The following is a 16,969-nucleotide window of genomic DNA, read 5'->3' as shown; positions in this document are numbered from 1 at the left end:
ACATTGAATTTCATAAATTATAGATACAATAGATTAAATATCAAAATGGTATCGCCATGGGGGAAACCATACCGCCTCGTTACCTAAATAACATAATTATGTTCAACATTGGTCACATTCTTCAAATTTTAAACGGGGTTGAAAACAAAATTTTTTACATGTGTTGTTATGGTAAATAAGGAAAGAGCATTGCACTGCACTATATTACAATTGTAACAAGTGATAGACAAACTAAATATTGGGAGGTAACGGTTCATAACATTTCTAAACTACTGAGGCAATTATACATCAACTATTACACAATGATAACTTAGGCAGTCAACTTGACAGTGAATTTGAACTTATTAATGAGGCTCATATGCTGGTATAACCGATAGAAATAATATGACGGCAATACAGAGCAAACTTCTGATTTTGCTAGTAATGATAATGAAGAAAAACAGGGTATCAATAAACAAACACTTCTTTAAACTTTCATTCGAGAATTCTCACGGTTTGTAAATATTTTAATGTGATATATAGATATTTTTTCTATTCACATATGCGTCCGTTGGAAAAAAATATCAATATAAGACGAGGAAGACACCAAAATATAATGGAATTTATTTAAAACAATTTACTGTATTGCAGGAGCTTATGAGATATCAACATAATATATTATATTATTACACTACAAAATGCAACAACAGGTGTGTGTAGGTTTCCGTCCGGTCATAGTCGGGAAATGTTTTTCAAATTCATCCTAGCCTGTATGAAGAGACCACTTTTGCATATTTCCATTTAGTTGTTACTAATTATATCTCACTGTATATTACCATTAACAAAAACAAAAAAGATACCGAGACTGATATTAAATTCAAGCTTTGGGACCGATTTCACGAATGCATCGGCATTATTTTCGTGATTTTACTCTTACCAGTTTAAAATATAATACAATCTAATGGTATATTCAAGGTCAGCTAATTGTTTATTTTGATTGCAGTACAGTAGTTACTGTCATAGAGTTCATTTGTTCCTAGTAACCCGAAAGGAGTAGGTTCAGTAAGACCCCTTTATGGCCCCAAAACATAGCAGTTTTACAAAAGTGTGAAAATGTAATTTTTAGCCATTTACTGGAACGTAGAATGCTTCTGCTACATAAATATGGGCTGTTTTTGACAATACAATGCACATATATCGGGTATTAGGATCATTGAGTCATGCTAAATTACTGAAATCTTCACAATTTGAGCATTGTAGTTAAATTTTAGACGGTTTCCGTCTAAAATGAAAGTGGCCGCATTCGTGTTCATTCATAATATTGAAATGTAAATTGTATTTAATGATAATACATAACATATATAAAGATTGAGGATGAACACGGATGCGGCCACTTTCATTTTTGACAAAAACCATCTGAAAAGTGACGTTTTTTGGCATATTTGGTAAATTTCATATATTTAAGTTTGAATCGGTGCGTATTTAATGACTAAATCAGTTGAAATCTTTTACATTAACTAATCGAATCAATTTAAATGGACACTTAAGTGTTTAAAAAGTATCCAAAATCTTTCGTTCGATGGACCTGAAATTTGAGGCAAAAATCGTCCCTTACCGGACCTACTCCTTTGTCCTCGGTGATTTTTGTTACATGTATGTCGACGGTAAGCAGTAGAAACAAATACTTCGTGTAATGAAGTTTATGAACCTCTTTGTGGTCCGTGTAAAACTTATCATTTCAAAGTTTTAAAAAGTTTTTGGATTTTTGATCAAAGTTTTAAAATATCAGTTTATAGGTACCCCTCTTTTTGCCCCTTTTCTTTTTTTGATATCTTAATTAAAAAGTTAAAATATCAAACTTTCAAAAAGTGATATCTTAATCAAAATTGCACGTAAGGTTTAGTATTTTTAAAGTTTGATCAAATTTCTAAACTATCAAATTTATAAACCATATGTAGAATTTTAATATTCTAATTTTTTGGTTAAAATTTCCAAGTTTCAAAACTTTTACACAATTTTGAATTTTGATATTTTAAAACTTTGATCAAAATTCCAAAAATCTAAAATTTGAAAACTTTTTAAAACTTTGAATTGATAAGTGTTACACGGACTTCTGTGTATTGAGACAAGTAGATTGCATACATGTACTGTCAACAAAAAAGGTAATAGGGCGGGAAATAAATGACCAGGACGTAGCGAAAACAACAAGGTAGCAATTAGTTAAATGACAGATGCAGAATAAAATACAGTCTTAATTATTCTGAACGACTAACGATCAACGACTATAAATGACTACTTTGCAAGTTTATTGTTTATGTTAACATTGACAAACAATATAAGTAGTAAATGGATAAACGACTTAGCACGTAACCATTTACATCGTTTGAATAAAAAATCAAATGCACTCTTAAGATACCAGATTAGTATATCAATTTTTCCGAGTGCATTCTACTCATGATCATTTCCTTTTAATCTAGCGTGAATATACATGGCAGGTGATACAAGCATAACATGAGACGCTTATGCTATCACATTAATTTTAATTGTTATTCTAGTTTGCATATCACAATGGGTTTATGAAACTTGAACATCAGAAAACTACTTTTGTCCTTTTTTTCAACAAAATCGTCAAAATTATCTCCCCATTACGCCAGTTAATTTTCACAATCGTAAAAATGGAAGCCATGCATTGTAGGGATGACGCGCTGCCAATTTTGCTCTTGAAAACCGATTTTATCCACATAGCACCATTACGATCCTTATATGTCAGTTGTATTTTAAAAGACAAATGTATCTACTAGCTAATGAGCGTCAGTTAATGATCTTGTCTGCATTGGTTCAACTTAAATCTATTGTCTGGTCGGTTGTCAGGTGGAATTTTCGAAAATTCATAAACATTTAAAAAATCTAATTAATTATTTCGTGGAATGGCATACTAGATGTTTTTTAGTGGTTGAGGACTATAAACCCTAGTTATCACACTCAATTTTTTTTTTCGAAGATATGCATTTTCATCATCCAACTTGAAAGACTGTCGTCAAGTACTTTTATCCAAAAAAAATAACTATTCGAACACACCTTCTCTGTTTTTGTTATTCATTAGATAGGTATTTCACTTGACCCATATATTTCATCTTTTAGTACTGTGATTTTTTTATGTTATAAAGTCAACCTGCAGCTTTAATATATAAAAACGATAGAATCTGAAGCGAGATGATGTATCAAATATTCTTACTTTGTACGATTTCAAGATAAAATATTCAACTCAAACATGCCCTAACATAAAAAGGTGCATTCGTTTTTCACTTTTCGATACAATTGTTACCCATTTTTTGGAATTGTTCTTGAGTCACATAATGGGAGGGCAGACACGGAAATTACTGAAATAATAGATTGATGTTTTTCGTCCGTGGTAATTTTTTTTGAAAAATCCGAGGTTATGCATTTTCTTTATCCAACTTGCTAGATACCCATGTCGTCGACTTGATATCTAATTGTTCTTCTTAACTATGTAATAGATGAATCAAAAACATATGCAAATGGTGTGTTGAAATAAAACACTTCGTTATTAAGAAGAAAATTGTCATTTTATTTGTTTCTATTAAAATTTGTGTTACTATAGTAAACATTACAGTAAGCATTTATCGCCTTCTCTAACAAAGAGCTTCGATTCTTTATTTCTATTTAAACCGGGTTTCCGACTGAAATAACATTTTTTTAACAAAAGTTTTCGTCAGCATAAATATTTGCGTTACTACTGTTGTCTACAGAAATCTTTGTTTGCATGTTAATTTACTGGACTTTCTTTAATCTAAAAATCAGGACAACTGTTCTTTTCATCTTTTGTCAGCTTGTCGTGATTAGACGGATTTTCTTCACAACCGTTTATTGTTGTATCAGGTTCGACATATTTATTTATTACATTCGGAGGTTCACTAATTCCATATATACATTGAGTAATTGCTTGTAACTTTGCATCATGTGCGATCTTATAATTACTTTCTGGTTTTTGAAATTGTTCATACTTGTTACTTGAAATCTGACAGTCTTTTTGTAGGGATTGATACGTATGAGAACATTTATTTTCGGTAGTATCTTCATCTGATGAACATTCGATAAACTGATGAATCGTCACTGATACTCTATTTTCATGTAAAAGTTCATGCGTACTTTCCTTCGATGTAGAAGAACTTACACTTTCGGTTGGAACTATAGACGAGAAGCAAGTTAAAGTTTGATCCTCCGATTTCTCTCCTTCTTCTACTTCAGCTTCGAAAACAGGATCAAGATAATCTGTTTTAACTTGTCCAGTGATTGTTGTGCTATAAGTACTTTCTTATGGAACAAAGTATACAGCTTCCATTTTAGATTGCTGTGCTGTCACGCATAAACCTGGCGTGTTATCTGTTAATATGTTTTCGTCAATTTCGTCGTAAGTGCCTGTATACGGAGAAGTTGTAGTCGATTCCCAAACTACTTTTTCGCTTTTAGATCTTTTAGTTGATTTTCGCTGTTGGTAAGAACGTAATAAATGGGTAAACGCAGTCAACACTATAACGCCAGCTATACAAAGTGTATACAAAAGCCAATCCATATTTGATGATCCTACAAAGGTGAAATCAATTTATCACGGCAGTAGATATACAAGTGTAAAATTTATTAAAAAAAACAGAACTGCGATTCACGAAACTTTGCATTACTATTGTAATTTAATCAGAATTAAAAGAAACGGTATAGCGAGTATACTTTTCTTTGACGTTTATTACAAATGTATCACCGAAACTGGTACCATGTAGTTAACAGACAAATTTCCTAATCGTGCACATTTATGTCACATGCCTTTATGATTAAGTCACAATAAGAATCAATTGTTCGATGACATCGGTTGCGCCGATTGACCTCTGCTCAACCTATATATCACGTTTTTTTTAATTGAATCTGCTAATTGAAAATGACATGGCAGTTACTTTTGCTATTATTTAGACTCAACAAATTGTTGCTTCTACCTACCATTGTATTTTACTGTTGTCTCTTCAATAATGATAGCTTTACTCGGAATGCTAGTAGAAATTATTATTGTGACGGTACTATCTTCATATGATATTTCTGCAACAAAATTCTAAAACTTATTATTGTGTTATCTATGTAATTTTCACATGGATTACTGTCGTATACCAAAGAAGATCACTAGACGTCATTATGTTTAAATTGTCAAATATAGTAATATAAGCATATAAGATTTAATTTTTTTTTTTGGGGGGGGGGGGAGAACAAAAAGAGTAAATGAATATAGAAATATGATGAGCCCTTGACTCTTTCCGTTAATACATTAAATCATTGATAAATACAGGCGTTCATTTGTTGTGCTGGATGTGTCGATTTGTGGTCTGATGGGGAACGTTAAATCCGAAGCCTGGTCTGTGGCACTCTTTGTTCAACTCTAAAATATTATCGAGTCCAGATTTATCCATTTGCGGAACATGTTTTCTCCCCTTATCTATGCATACTCTCTTTGCTTATCTAAAATACATGGCTTTAGTCCCGAATTTCCAACCCGTTTATTAGGTCTTTCCTCTTATATGTAGGAAGATCCATAGATTCTGTTTAAACTATATTTTTTTAAATTTTCCACCAACCATTTTTCATGCAGTTTATAGGAGTATCGCAAGATGTCTTTTATATGTTTTGAATATTATATCAAACATTTATATTACGCTTTGAAACTCATCCTTTTTAGCCGAGGACTTTTTTTGAAAGAGTTATTACCCCAAACAATGTTCATTTTCCTTGTTTGTGTATATCCTCCTTAGGAAAATATAATTCGTGTTCAACTTTGTTCGTTAACTCCTCAAAATTGTTGCACAGTTGATACATTTTTGCTTTTTGATGCTCATTGTTGAACTATTTTGGAATATGAGTGATTGTCAATGTTTAAAGCCCCTTGTAGAGCATCGAGAAGGTTGTTAATGTAGATTGAAGCCAGGTTTCTTTGGAGAATAAATCTGGCATTCCCAGTAAAAAATGTTCGGAACTGAACAACTGGCTATTATGCGTTAACGCAGTGTTATTAAATTGTGCATTTTGTTTAGTTTGAGACGAGTTCCACTTTAATCACTTTTCATAATAACACGATAGCGGATTTCCGGAAATAATTAATTCCATAATATTAATGTAATCCGGTACGTAAATTTAAATGCATGGTATGCTAATGCTATGTCATCCAGAGGAATTAATAAACCTATTACTCATTGCTGAAGTGACCTTAAGTTGTTAATTATTTAATCATTTGGTCTTTAGTACATGTATCAGAACGATGAAAAAGAAAAATTTTGATTTCAATATTATCAGTTTTGGCACTAAAATATGACAGCATACACAGCTATTGTCACAACCTTCATTGTGTTAGGTTCTTGCATTTAAATTGACAATGGAAATGGGGAATGTGACAGAGAGAAAACAACCCATCCAAAGAGAAAACAACAGCCGAAGTCCACCAATGGGTCTTAAAAAAAAAACAAAAGAAGCTCCCGCACCAGAAAGCGTTCTTCAGCTGCTGGCCGCTAAATTAAATGTATACTAGTTCTGTGATAATGGACGGCATACTAGACTCCGAAATATACACAAAAAACTAAAATTTAAAATCATACAAGACTAACAAAGGCCAGAGGACATTGCCGATATTACCTTGATCACAATTGTCTCCTCTATGACCTGTTTTACAAACACATCCGAATATATTGTGACATTCTTGGACTGAACTACAATTGCATTTAGCTTTGCATAGCATTCCATAAGAACCCGGTAAGCACTGGTTTTTACAGGACTTTCCGTAAGTTCCCGCTGGACATGCTGAAAACATAAAACATTGTGATGAAATTTAAACTCCTCCCAAACCCATATCTCTTCCTCTATTTCCCCCTCTCTCTCATGATTTAGTTCTAGAATAGGGTAATATTATAACAATGCCAATGTTGTCAATGTAATATGAAATGTTCATCGATCCCTCAATTTAAACGAAACCTTAATTGAGGAAAGGAGCGTACCAACAGGCGTTTGAAATAGTTAACCTATTGCAAAGTTCTTAACGAATGTCTGGTTCCTTACTCCAAAATAATCTCCAAACAAATTAGACTTATATTGAAAATATCACCATACCTAATAAACATATTCATGGATAAGCAACACGAGGGGCGTCACATCTGGAGCACGATCTGCTTACCCGTCCGGAGCACCTGAGATCACCCCCAGTTTTTGGTTGGGATAGTGTTGCTTAGTCTTTAGTTTTCTATGTTGTGTGTTCTGTACTAGTGTTTGTCTGTTTGTCTTTTTTTTTTTTAGCTATGGCGTTGTCAGTTTATTTTTTATCTATGTGTTTGACTCTCCCTCTTGTATCATTCGTCCCTCTTTTGATTACTATTTTAATATCATATTATTAACATAGTTCATTTTGTTTTAAAAGACAATGAAACAGTAATTTTATACATCATTGTATATCTCTTGTTCTCCTTAACTCGTTATTTGAATATAAACTGTTTTATTTGATTCCCCGGGTATTTTACCATGTAAAAGCCCGATAATACTTACGTTCACACATGCCGTTTTTGTCAAAGAAGTTTGGACAGCATTTTACTCCAAACGCATCCTTTGAAATGTTTCGAAATTCACTAAAAAAGGGAGAAATAAATCGATTTATTATCTGTAAAATAGTAGAAATAAAGAATATATATTGATGATTAAGCTACATATGAACTATGAAAATAAAATTTTACGTACTCATTTATTGGTGGCAACTTTTCAGGGCATACGTTCTTCGAGTTCGGATTCAGAGTATTTGATATCTGTAACAAATATGCAACTGCTACAAGCATCAAACTATAATGCATAATTACAACAAAATACACATGATCTGAAATAAACTTTGTGTACTTCTCTTATTTTTTATTATATCATTTAAATTTTAATACTTCCCCTTTCCCTTTACATGCAAATAATCCTGCAAAATGTATGATTCTTTTAATTCCATCAAGCAAAGTTCATCGTTGATGAAATTGTTTATTGTGTTTTGGTATTTTTAGTTTGTATAGTTCTTCAAATGTTTTAGTTCTCATACATCATTTTTTAATATTTACCGTTATGCGTTTTAGATGAATGTGCATTTTATAACGTTTCTGTTTTATTTTAATTGAATATGCTGCTTTTTACAAAAAAAGACGTGACTTATTTGTAAGCAATCAATGCTCTTTAATGCTCTTCAACTTCGTACTTAATTTGGCCTTTTTAGCTTTTTCGAGCGTCACTGATGAGTCTTTCGTGGACGAAACGCGCATCTGGCGTAAATACAACTTTTTTCCTGGTATCTATGATGAGTTATTAATAGAGCATGAGCATGACGCTAGATATACGTTTCTATTTTGAAACGAGCATTTTACAAAATGTATGTGTCAGAAATAAATAACCAAACCAACCTGCACCGCGAGGGCTAAATTGAAAATAAATTACACGGTTCGTAATTACCGTCGTATAACGGAAACACAGCGAAAACGTGTATTTTAAGCTTATACTTTTGTAGAATATTACACAATAGTTGCATTTCACCTGTGAACAGGGTTGATTCATGAAGATTTTCTTGATTATCTTCGAGTCTAATATGTTCAACATTATTTTATGGCAAACCTTCTTACCAGTAATAAGAGCTCTCTAACAAACCATTTCAATTGTGTTTCACTTAAAAGAGGTTGTCATTACAATAACTTTCATCAAAGTCAACAAAACAAACATAACAACTTTTTGAAATTTTGTATCCTCAATGCTCTTTAACTTTGTACTTGTTTGGCTTTATAAATATTTTGATATGAGCGTCACTGATGAGTCTTATGTAGACGAAACGCGCGTCTGGCGTACTAAATTATAATCCTGGTACTTTTGATAACTAATAACGTTATTATATGACCAATCTGACAGGAATCATATGTCTAATATAATATGTTTCAAAGGGTGTCTGAGGAAGTTTTTGGTCGGTGACCTTTTTCAATAATAAAAAAGATTGGTAAAAGTCCCATACCACCTGAAAAACGGTCGTATCATTATGGCTGTACAATATAGTCATCTTAACCATTATGGAATACAATCTTTTAATTATGAGAGGTTTTGTTAAAAGGTCTTAGATCAACTGCTATTATTAGGTTTCAGTGTTGACATAATAAAACGAATAGTCATTTTCTTCTAAATTCTGCCAAAATTATCAAATGACACCTTTTGATAAACTTAATAGGATGGTATACAATTCAATGAAGCGTAAAACAATCATAGTGAATTACACTAGTGTCATTGTGACAATACCTTATAAAATGGTCAAAATCCATCGTGGGTATTGGTCAGGAAAAAAGAATAATACTTTTGGCAGTTTTTCTGTAATGTGGTTGGTCTCTAAGAATTGGTATGTTTCAGAAAGACATAAGTAAGTACACATGTCATTGCAAGATACCCTATGTCGAAGGACAAAGTTGTAAAATTCCCAATACTCCTTTCATAAGTTTTGGATCACAGTACTTGCATGACATGGTCAGTTACAATTGTTGGCAAACAATCATACCAAATATGAGCAGTTCCGATGAAATGATATCAGATAAGTTTTCACATTAGCATTGTGACATTGTGCTACAAATTGCCAAATCTAATTGACAGCAATTTCCGCGAATTAAATATCGTTTAAACTTATCTGGCTTAACTATTTGTCAAACGCTCTTGGATGATATGTAACCACAAGGTGTCATTGCGGTACAACAGTAAAATAGATGGTCTAAGTACTATAACTTTCATAACAAAAGTCGAGTTAAAAAGCAGTATAATAATTTTAACAACTCAACCATTCATACACAAAAAGAGCTATCTGTTAATCGAACACATGGCAGCTTTTCACAAGTTATCTTCTCCCAAATAGCTCCCGTTAAATAGTCAATTCAAACTGAGAATGTATGCCCAAAAAAATATGACTTGATTTTATTTTACTTCGTATATGTATTTTGATATGAGCGTCACTGATGAGTCTTATGTAGACGAAACGCGCGCCTGGCGTACTAAATTATAATCCTGGTACCTTATATAACCCTGTAGTATGCAAGTTTTACATTAAACGTTTTCTCAGTATTGCACTGCTTTAATTATTCAATGCATTGAAATGTAGTAAATATAAATAGAAGTCTTTGGACCAGGAATTTTATATATATATTCTTTAAACCTGATAATGAAATACTAAGCAGTTCATTTCATAAAATTGTATTTCTGGAAAAAATATATATTCGTTTACGGACGGAAATATGGAACCTACATAAGAAAATGCCTGTACCATTTCAGAATATGTCAGTTATTATCCATTCGTTTGATGTGTTTGAGCTTATGATTTTGACATTTGATTAGGGACTTTCCGTTTTGAATTTTCATCGGAGTTCAGTTAATGTTTAAGTATATCAGGTAAATTGTAAAAAAAAATCGTTTTCATACATACATGTATCAACGCCAATCAAGTATACCTACAGAGGTATACAAAATGATTCTTTCAGACTAGATATGTACATGTTAATGAACTTGTGGAAATAAACTCATCATAGATACTAGGACTAAATTTTGTATATACGCCAGACGCGCGTTTTGTCTACAAAAGACTCATCAGTGACGCTCGAATCCAAAAAAGTTGAAAAAGCCAAATAGAGTATGAAGTTGAAGAGCATTAAGGACCAAAATTCTTAAATGTTTTGCCAAATACAGCTAAAGTAATATATGCCTGAGGTAGAAAAGCCTTAGTTTTTCAAAAATTCTAAAGTTTGTAAAAAGTTAATTTATAAATACAACCATATCAATGATAATTCATGTCATCAACACAAATGTGGATGACTGACGGGGGCAAATATTGATAAGGATTTCCAGAATTGTTTTGTTTTCTTATAGATATTACAAATACAAAGTATATTCCAGTGTTACGAGATATGAATTATTTAATTATTTTTACATTTTTTTTTGCAATTTGAAGAGAAGTTAGAACTGGTACCCACTGCTGGTCCGTTTTGATCCTATAGTTTTACAAATACTTAAACAAGTATACTATTATATAAACTCTACTATTAAGTTGTTCGGTTTTAAGCGTCTCTGATTAGTTTGAAGTAAAAAACCACTACAGACGGAACATATTTATAGTCTTATATCTATTTTTCATGAATTATTTCTAAAGTTATTCCCCTTTATCCGTTACATCTAAATAAAACAAACGACAGTTTGTTCAAAGAATTCGTCAAATAATCAATGATGAAGTAGACTCTAAGTTAGCTTATTATTTTAATGTTGATGATTTCTAATAGACAAAGAGAAGTTTTTTTCTAACAATATTAACAACAAAAAATACGTTAACGTGAGCTAATAAAATATATCAAAGTCCTTAAATATGATATACAGAAAGAGAAAAAACAAAGAAACCAAAATATGCTAATTTCATATCGGAGAACTTGGTACTTAGAACGAAAAGATTAATTTGTTATTAGATATGACATGTTTTGTCAAGACTATCCTAAATCAATATTTAGCAATGGAGATATGCATGATGTGTTTCGGTTTATTTCATAATTGAAGGTATGCCAGTGACAAGTGAATAACAAACAGTTGCAACAGCTTAATTGAAATACAAAGACATCAGTTACATCTATAGAGTACATATATCCTGTTTTTTTTTTATACTAGTATATATCTACCTTTCATCATATAAATGATAGGGTTTTTATGCACGTATATCGTTTTAGGTGATCGAAACAAATGAAATACACAGCGTTATTCATGTTATTGGACGTTTCTGTAATATGAGTAGGCTTACCAATCCTCATTGAATGGCAACACCATACATTTTGTAAATTTAGCATCTTTTCAAACCATAATATATAAGTCACTGGTCACTTTTGGGGCCCTTAAAAGCTTGCGATTCGGTGTGAGCCAAGGATCCGTATTGAAGATCGTACTTAGTCCTATAATGGTTTACTTTTACAAATTGTGATTTGATTTAAGAGTTTTCTCACTTACACTCATACCACATCTTCTTATATCTATTTATAGGCCAACATCCATTATGCATCTCGATCTGAGGAACTACTAAAGTACTAAAATAAATAATCTCTGAGTAGTGATATAAGACATGTCTGAGTAGTTGTTAACAACCAACATAGTTGTGCTGATTTAATGAATAGCGGAACATACAATGAAGTGTACACTATGGAATTACTAAATGTATGCGAAAAACTTTGTAAAATAAAAAAAAATCAACCTAGAGAACCAGCACAGAGGGCTTTTCGAATTATGCAAAATTACGGGAGATGAACCACACTTCGAACCACGAAAATTTAAGAACATGCAATTTTTAGTTAAAAGGTGTCAGCTTCAAAAGAAACCATCACATATATTTACATCTTTGATTTTGGTAACCGCCTACCTAAAATGAAGTGCGCATCACGATCAGTAAGATAATATGAAGATGTTAGGTCATCTCATTAAAACGGCATCGAACCCAGTTTATGCCCTAGAAAAATGTAGATTGTATAGTTAGTCATCAACAATGGATAATTTAAGATTTGTCAATGTCAAATCTGTCCCAAATGTTGACATGGAGATCAGAAAAAAACAAGGAAAAAAGCCATCAACAATAAAATATCAAAATTGAAAGATAAAAACGTATTAAGATATAGAAAAAGACAATCACTAACAAATTTGCTGACTTATTTATAGAAGGGTTAAATACAAATCTGAATCGTCTCCCTATAGATGAAAAGAATATTAAGATTAAACTAATAACACTGTCACACGACACACTAATGTATGTGGGCGAATGGTTCCCGCGCTGACTGATATCTATCTACTTTATTTCATAGGTGTTTTAGAGGACCAATTATCACTTATACGCACTTAATGGTTGTTGCATAAGTCAATTATCATCTCTCCTACCTTTGAATTGATAACACAAGATAAATAAAGTCACAAGACTGATAACTTTATTCTTATTATCAACGCTTGACGTCCTTTTATAAAATTAGACATTGAAGAGTTTTGATAGGATAAGAGAGTTACTACTTGGCCCAACCCTCCCGAAAAATTATGATTACGATTAAAACATAGCAGTGCAATTAGTTTACTGAAATACCATCCAAAATTATTAGTAATATTTTAAAACAAGTATTGTTGTTTTTGTGCATTTGATTATTTTTTTATAGTTTTTTAAAAAACGTTGTAAAATAAATATAAATCTTATTTTAAATTTATTTTGGATTTTACATAAAACATATAATTAGCCAAATAACTCTCACTTTGAGAAATAAGAACTACTGCACATGTGTATTCTAAATGATCTTTTTGTAATACTATGTCCCAAAAATTGTATGCAAAGCAATGGTAAAGTAAAACGAAGATACATTTTAATTTTGCTTATTTTATTATATCATGTATATATTGTAGAAAACAAAACTAATAATAAACTTTTGTTTAAATGCACGAATTACCATAATTTTATGATTATAAGCAAGCGAAGCATAGGTATAAAAATATAAAAAAAACTTTTTGTATTGCCGTAATGAGCAGCCAACTAACAATACGGGAAGTCAGATTAGTCTTGTTTTTTATATTAAAGTATATAATTCTGTAATCTTTATTATTTAATACTCGATATTTTTGTTTGAAAATTCTATTTTCATTCTTCTTATTTTTTAATTTAGTTTTTTTTATATATTAAAACGATAATTAAATAAATCAGGTCTGATGTTTTAATAATGAATAACTAAGAATTTTGTTAAGTAATTCAAAATGCATAATTAACTTTAAAACTAAAAAACATAATAAATTAAAACCTACATAAAATGGGAATATCGTTTAAAATAAATTCTACTTTCGTTAATATCCATAAAGAAAGGAAATAGTTGCAACTAACCTTGAAATTCCATGATATTGAAGTTCAGAAATGTTGTAAAATATTTGAAGGAAACATATGTAGAACGATATTTAATACAAATACAAACTCAATAAACACAAAGTAAGAATGATGCAATTGAGAGGTAATAATTTGGTAAATCTAAGAAATATACATTTTTGCTTTAAACTTTGTCGACAACATGCATTGTTGGTCATATGGTTAGGATCTCGTCTTTAAAACATATGTTATAAAATATATTGAACGTTGTAGAGAAGAAATAGACAGTAATAACTGATTGAAACAGGAAACAGACAGTGGACAGGAAAAATGTCGAATGTTAAAGTGTTTAAAATGCGTATTTTCAGATTGTTTGTGTAGTTATATAACATTTGGTAGTGTTAAAAAATACCACGTTTAAAATCTCGACTTAATTGGTCAAACTCCTTCTTAATCGAGTTTTTCGTTCATTTATGCTGAGTAACTACTTTCCCTAATGCATCAATTTTTAACTGGTGACCTGTTGTCCCATAAAAGTCTATTCATTCATAAAATTTTAATTTTTAATATGGATTTACAACTTTGGTAGTTTTATCAGCCTTATGTACATGATGTATTAAACTAGGTTGTTTCAAAGTGCATTAATTTAAACGTACATAGTCCAATTAAAAGAATATACCCCTTATTAACGAATGTCTTATAGCTGCATACATTTAGACACTCTTAAACGGAAATAAATAGGTCAGTGTCACTGATCACTTGACTGTTTTTCATATAATAGAACCCTTTGGTTAACTTAACTTTAAATAAACGAGATAGGTAAGTTGGTCAAGTCGATCAGAACGACTGTCAACTGCATAATTTAGAAAAGAGGGGGAGGGGTGGTTGAAATGGATTTCCAATTCAAAGGAAAACATAAATAAAGCGGAAATATCATTCTTGGAACTATTAGAATAACTTTTAAAGATTCAGTTCAAAAACATTCAAGTGCTGTTATGCTAATACAATATATCCCCTAAAGTATAACCAAAAACATAATTTTAATCTTTTTTTAAAAGCATCATCACAAGTATAGATCTTGACTTGAATTTTAAAATCAAAATATAGAAAGCATCAAAACAACTTCATTTCGCCTTTTAAATATTTTTTGAGTCTTTTGTAGACGAAACGCGCGTCTGGCGTAAATAGATATATTTTTTTAATTCTGGTATCTATGATGAGTTTTTACAACCACTGGGTCGATGCCACTGCTGGTGGATATTAATTTCCCCGAGGGTATCACCAGCCCAGTAGTCAGCACTTTTGTGTTGACTTGGGTTATCATTCATATGTTCATAAAAATAAATTAACCGTTAACAAAACTTTGAATTTTTGAAATACTAAGGACTTTTCTACCTCAGGAATAGATTACCTTAGCTATATTTTGCAAAACTTTTAGGAACGTTTTGTCCTCAATGCTCTTCAACCTCATACTTTATTTGGCCTTTTGATAATTTTTTATATGAACGTCACTGATGAGTCTTTTGTAGACGAAACGCGCGTCTGGCGTAAATATATATTTTTTTTAATCCTGGTATCTATGATGAGTTTTTTTTGCATGAATCCAAAAAATAAAAACAACACATGTAATAGGTATGAAATTATTGCTATTTTACCGATTTGTTTAACTCATATTCACCATTGATATTACATGTTGAGAGTTAACAAATTTTACAATTACAAAACAAATATTAATGCACTTAATTCCATTTAGTTAATATACAGTTTTGTCTTTATGAAGAGAGACCGATTTCTGTTATCTTCAAGGACATTTTGGTAAAGGAAGTAGCTGTATCAAATCAGAAAATATGGATTACAGAAAATATGAAATTCAATTTAATATATCCTCGATTCGCAGAATTCAAAAAATTTATCATTATTATCAATCTTTATCACTTATTATAAACACCTTGAAGGATATTTACAATGTGATAAAACGCGATCTAATACATATAAGTTCCCGTTTATTGATATATGGTATCGGAAGTTTGATAATAATGTGTAAACAATTAACATATCAAAATTAAACATACTGATTTTATCTCAGTCCTAGATATGTATGAAGGACATATTTGAAGATAAAGAAAAAAGACAATAAACTAATAAGAAGAGGTGTAGTACAATGCATGATTACCAATGAGATAATAAACATCAAACAAACAAAATCATAACACAATTTACATTTGATATTGTCAGTATTAATTAAAAATATACATCTTAATCTTTTATAGTATTTTAGAAATAAATGAAATTAATCAAAATAGGTTTTTTGAAACCAATTCAAATTTTAGTTGTTTAAGTTATAACAAAATGATATTGCAGGCTATGGAAAATGAGTCATTCATACCTACCGAGTAGTATATTTGTGTCTACTTTTTATCTAGAAAATCATCGGTATGAAAAATATCCATACGTGTATTTTGTCATCAATCTCTCCATTATTTTCTACATAAAGAACACGTCAGGAGTATGACAGTTGTTGTCCAATCGTTTTATGTGTTTTAGCTTTTGATAATTTTTGATTTTTTTATAATTGGTGTTGAGGAAAAAAACTGAAAAACTGAAATTTGTCGGCAAGGAAATTTGGAGTTCATTGATCTCATTTTGTATATTGAAGCACCAATCTTAACTAATTCTTACTTATATTACTGCAACTGGAATAATTCATTACGTCTTTAAGTTCTGGAAAGGTCCAGAAATATTTCTTACAATAACATCACGTTTCTTCACAATGACATCCATTTAAGGAAGCAAAATAAGCTTTGTATCATTGCATACATTTTAATCGGTATTATTTTAATTCTTTAAAACTATTGTATAAGATCAATTCTAGGAAAATAGCACGCATGTTTTGTTTTTTATAGACCTTATGTTGAGAAGATGTTTATATTTACCTTTGCGTAAGTTTAGAACAAAAATAAGGAGGAAAAGATAAACAGACAAAAGCATTAGGATAGTAGAATTAAAAAACGAACTTAATGGAATTTAATGAAGCTATGAGTATTTAAACTTAGATATCCG

The 16,969-nt window shown here is 30.9% G+C and overlaps 1 protein-coding gene across 1 annotated transcript in view; it reads right to left on the bottom strand.

Annotated features, from left to right (window-relative positions):
* Positions 1-7,890, bottom strand: part of LOC139527859 (uncharacterized) — a 70,627-nt gene extending 62,737 nt beyond the window's left edge. Inside the window, exons 1-3 of the mRNA XM_071323535.1 lie at positions 7,753-7,890; positions 7,564-7,643; positions 6,664-6,828 (exon numbers count right to left, since the gene is read on the bottom strand). Of these exons, the coding sequence (XP_071179636.1) occupies positions 6,664-6,828; positions 7,564-7,643; positions 7,753-7,862 (355 nt within the window). The 5' untranslated portion in view covers positions 7,863-7,890. The remainder of the gene's footprint in view (positions 1-6,663; positions 6,829-7,563; positions 7,644-7,752) is intronic.
* Between the last annotated feature and the right edge of the window lie 9,079 nt (positions 7,891-16,969).

Source organism: Mytilus edulis, chromosome 6 (genome assembly GCF_963676685.1).
Source record: "Mytilus edulis chromosome 6, xbMytEdul2.2, whole genome shotgun sequence".
NCBI lineage: Eukaryota > Metazoa > Mollusca > Bivalvia > Mytilida > Mytilidae > Mytilus > Mytilus edulis.
The sequence above is the reverse complement of the archived record's forward strand: the minus strand, read 5'-3'. Positions and strand labels throughout refer to the sequence as shown.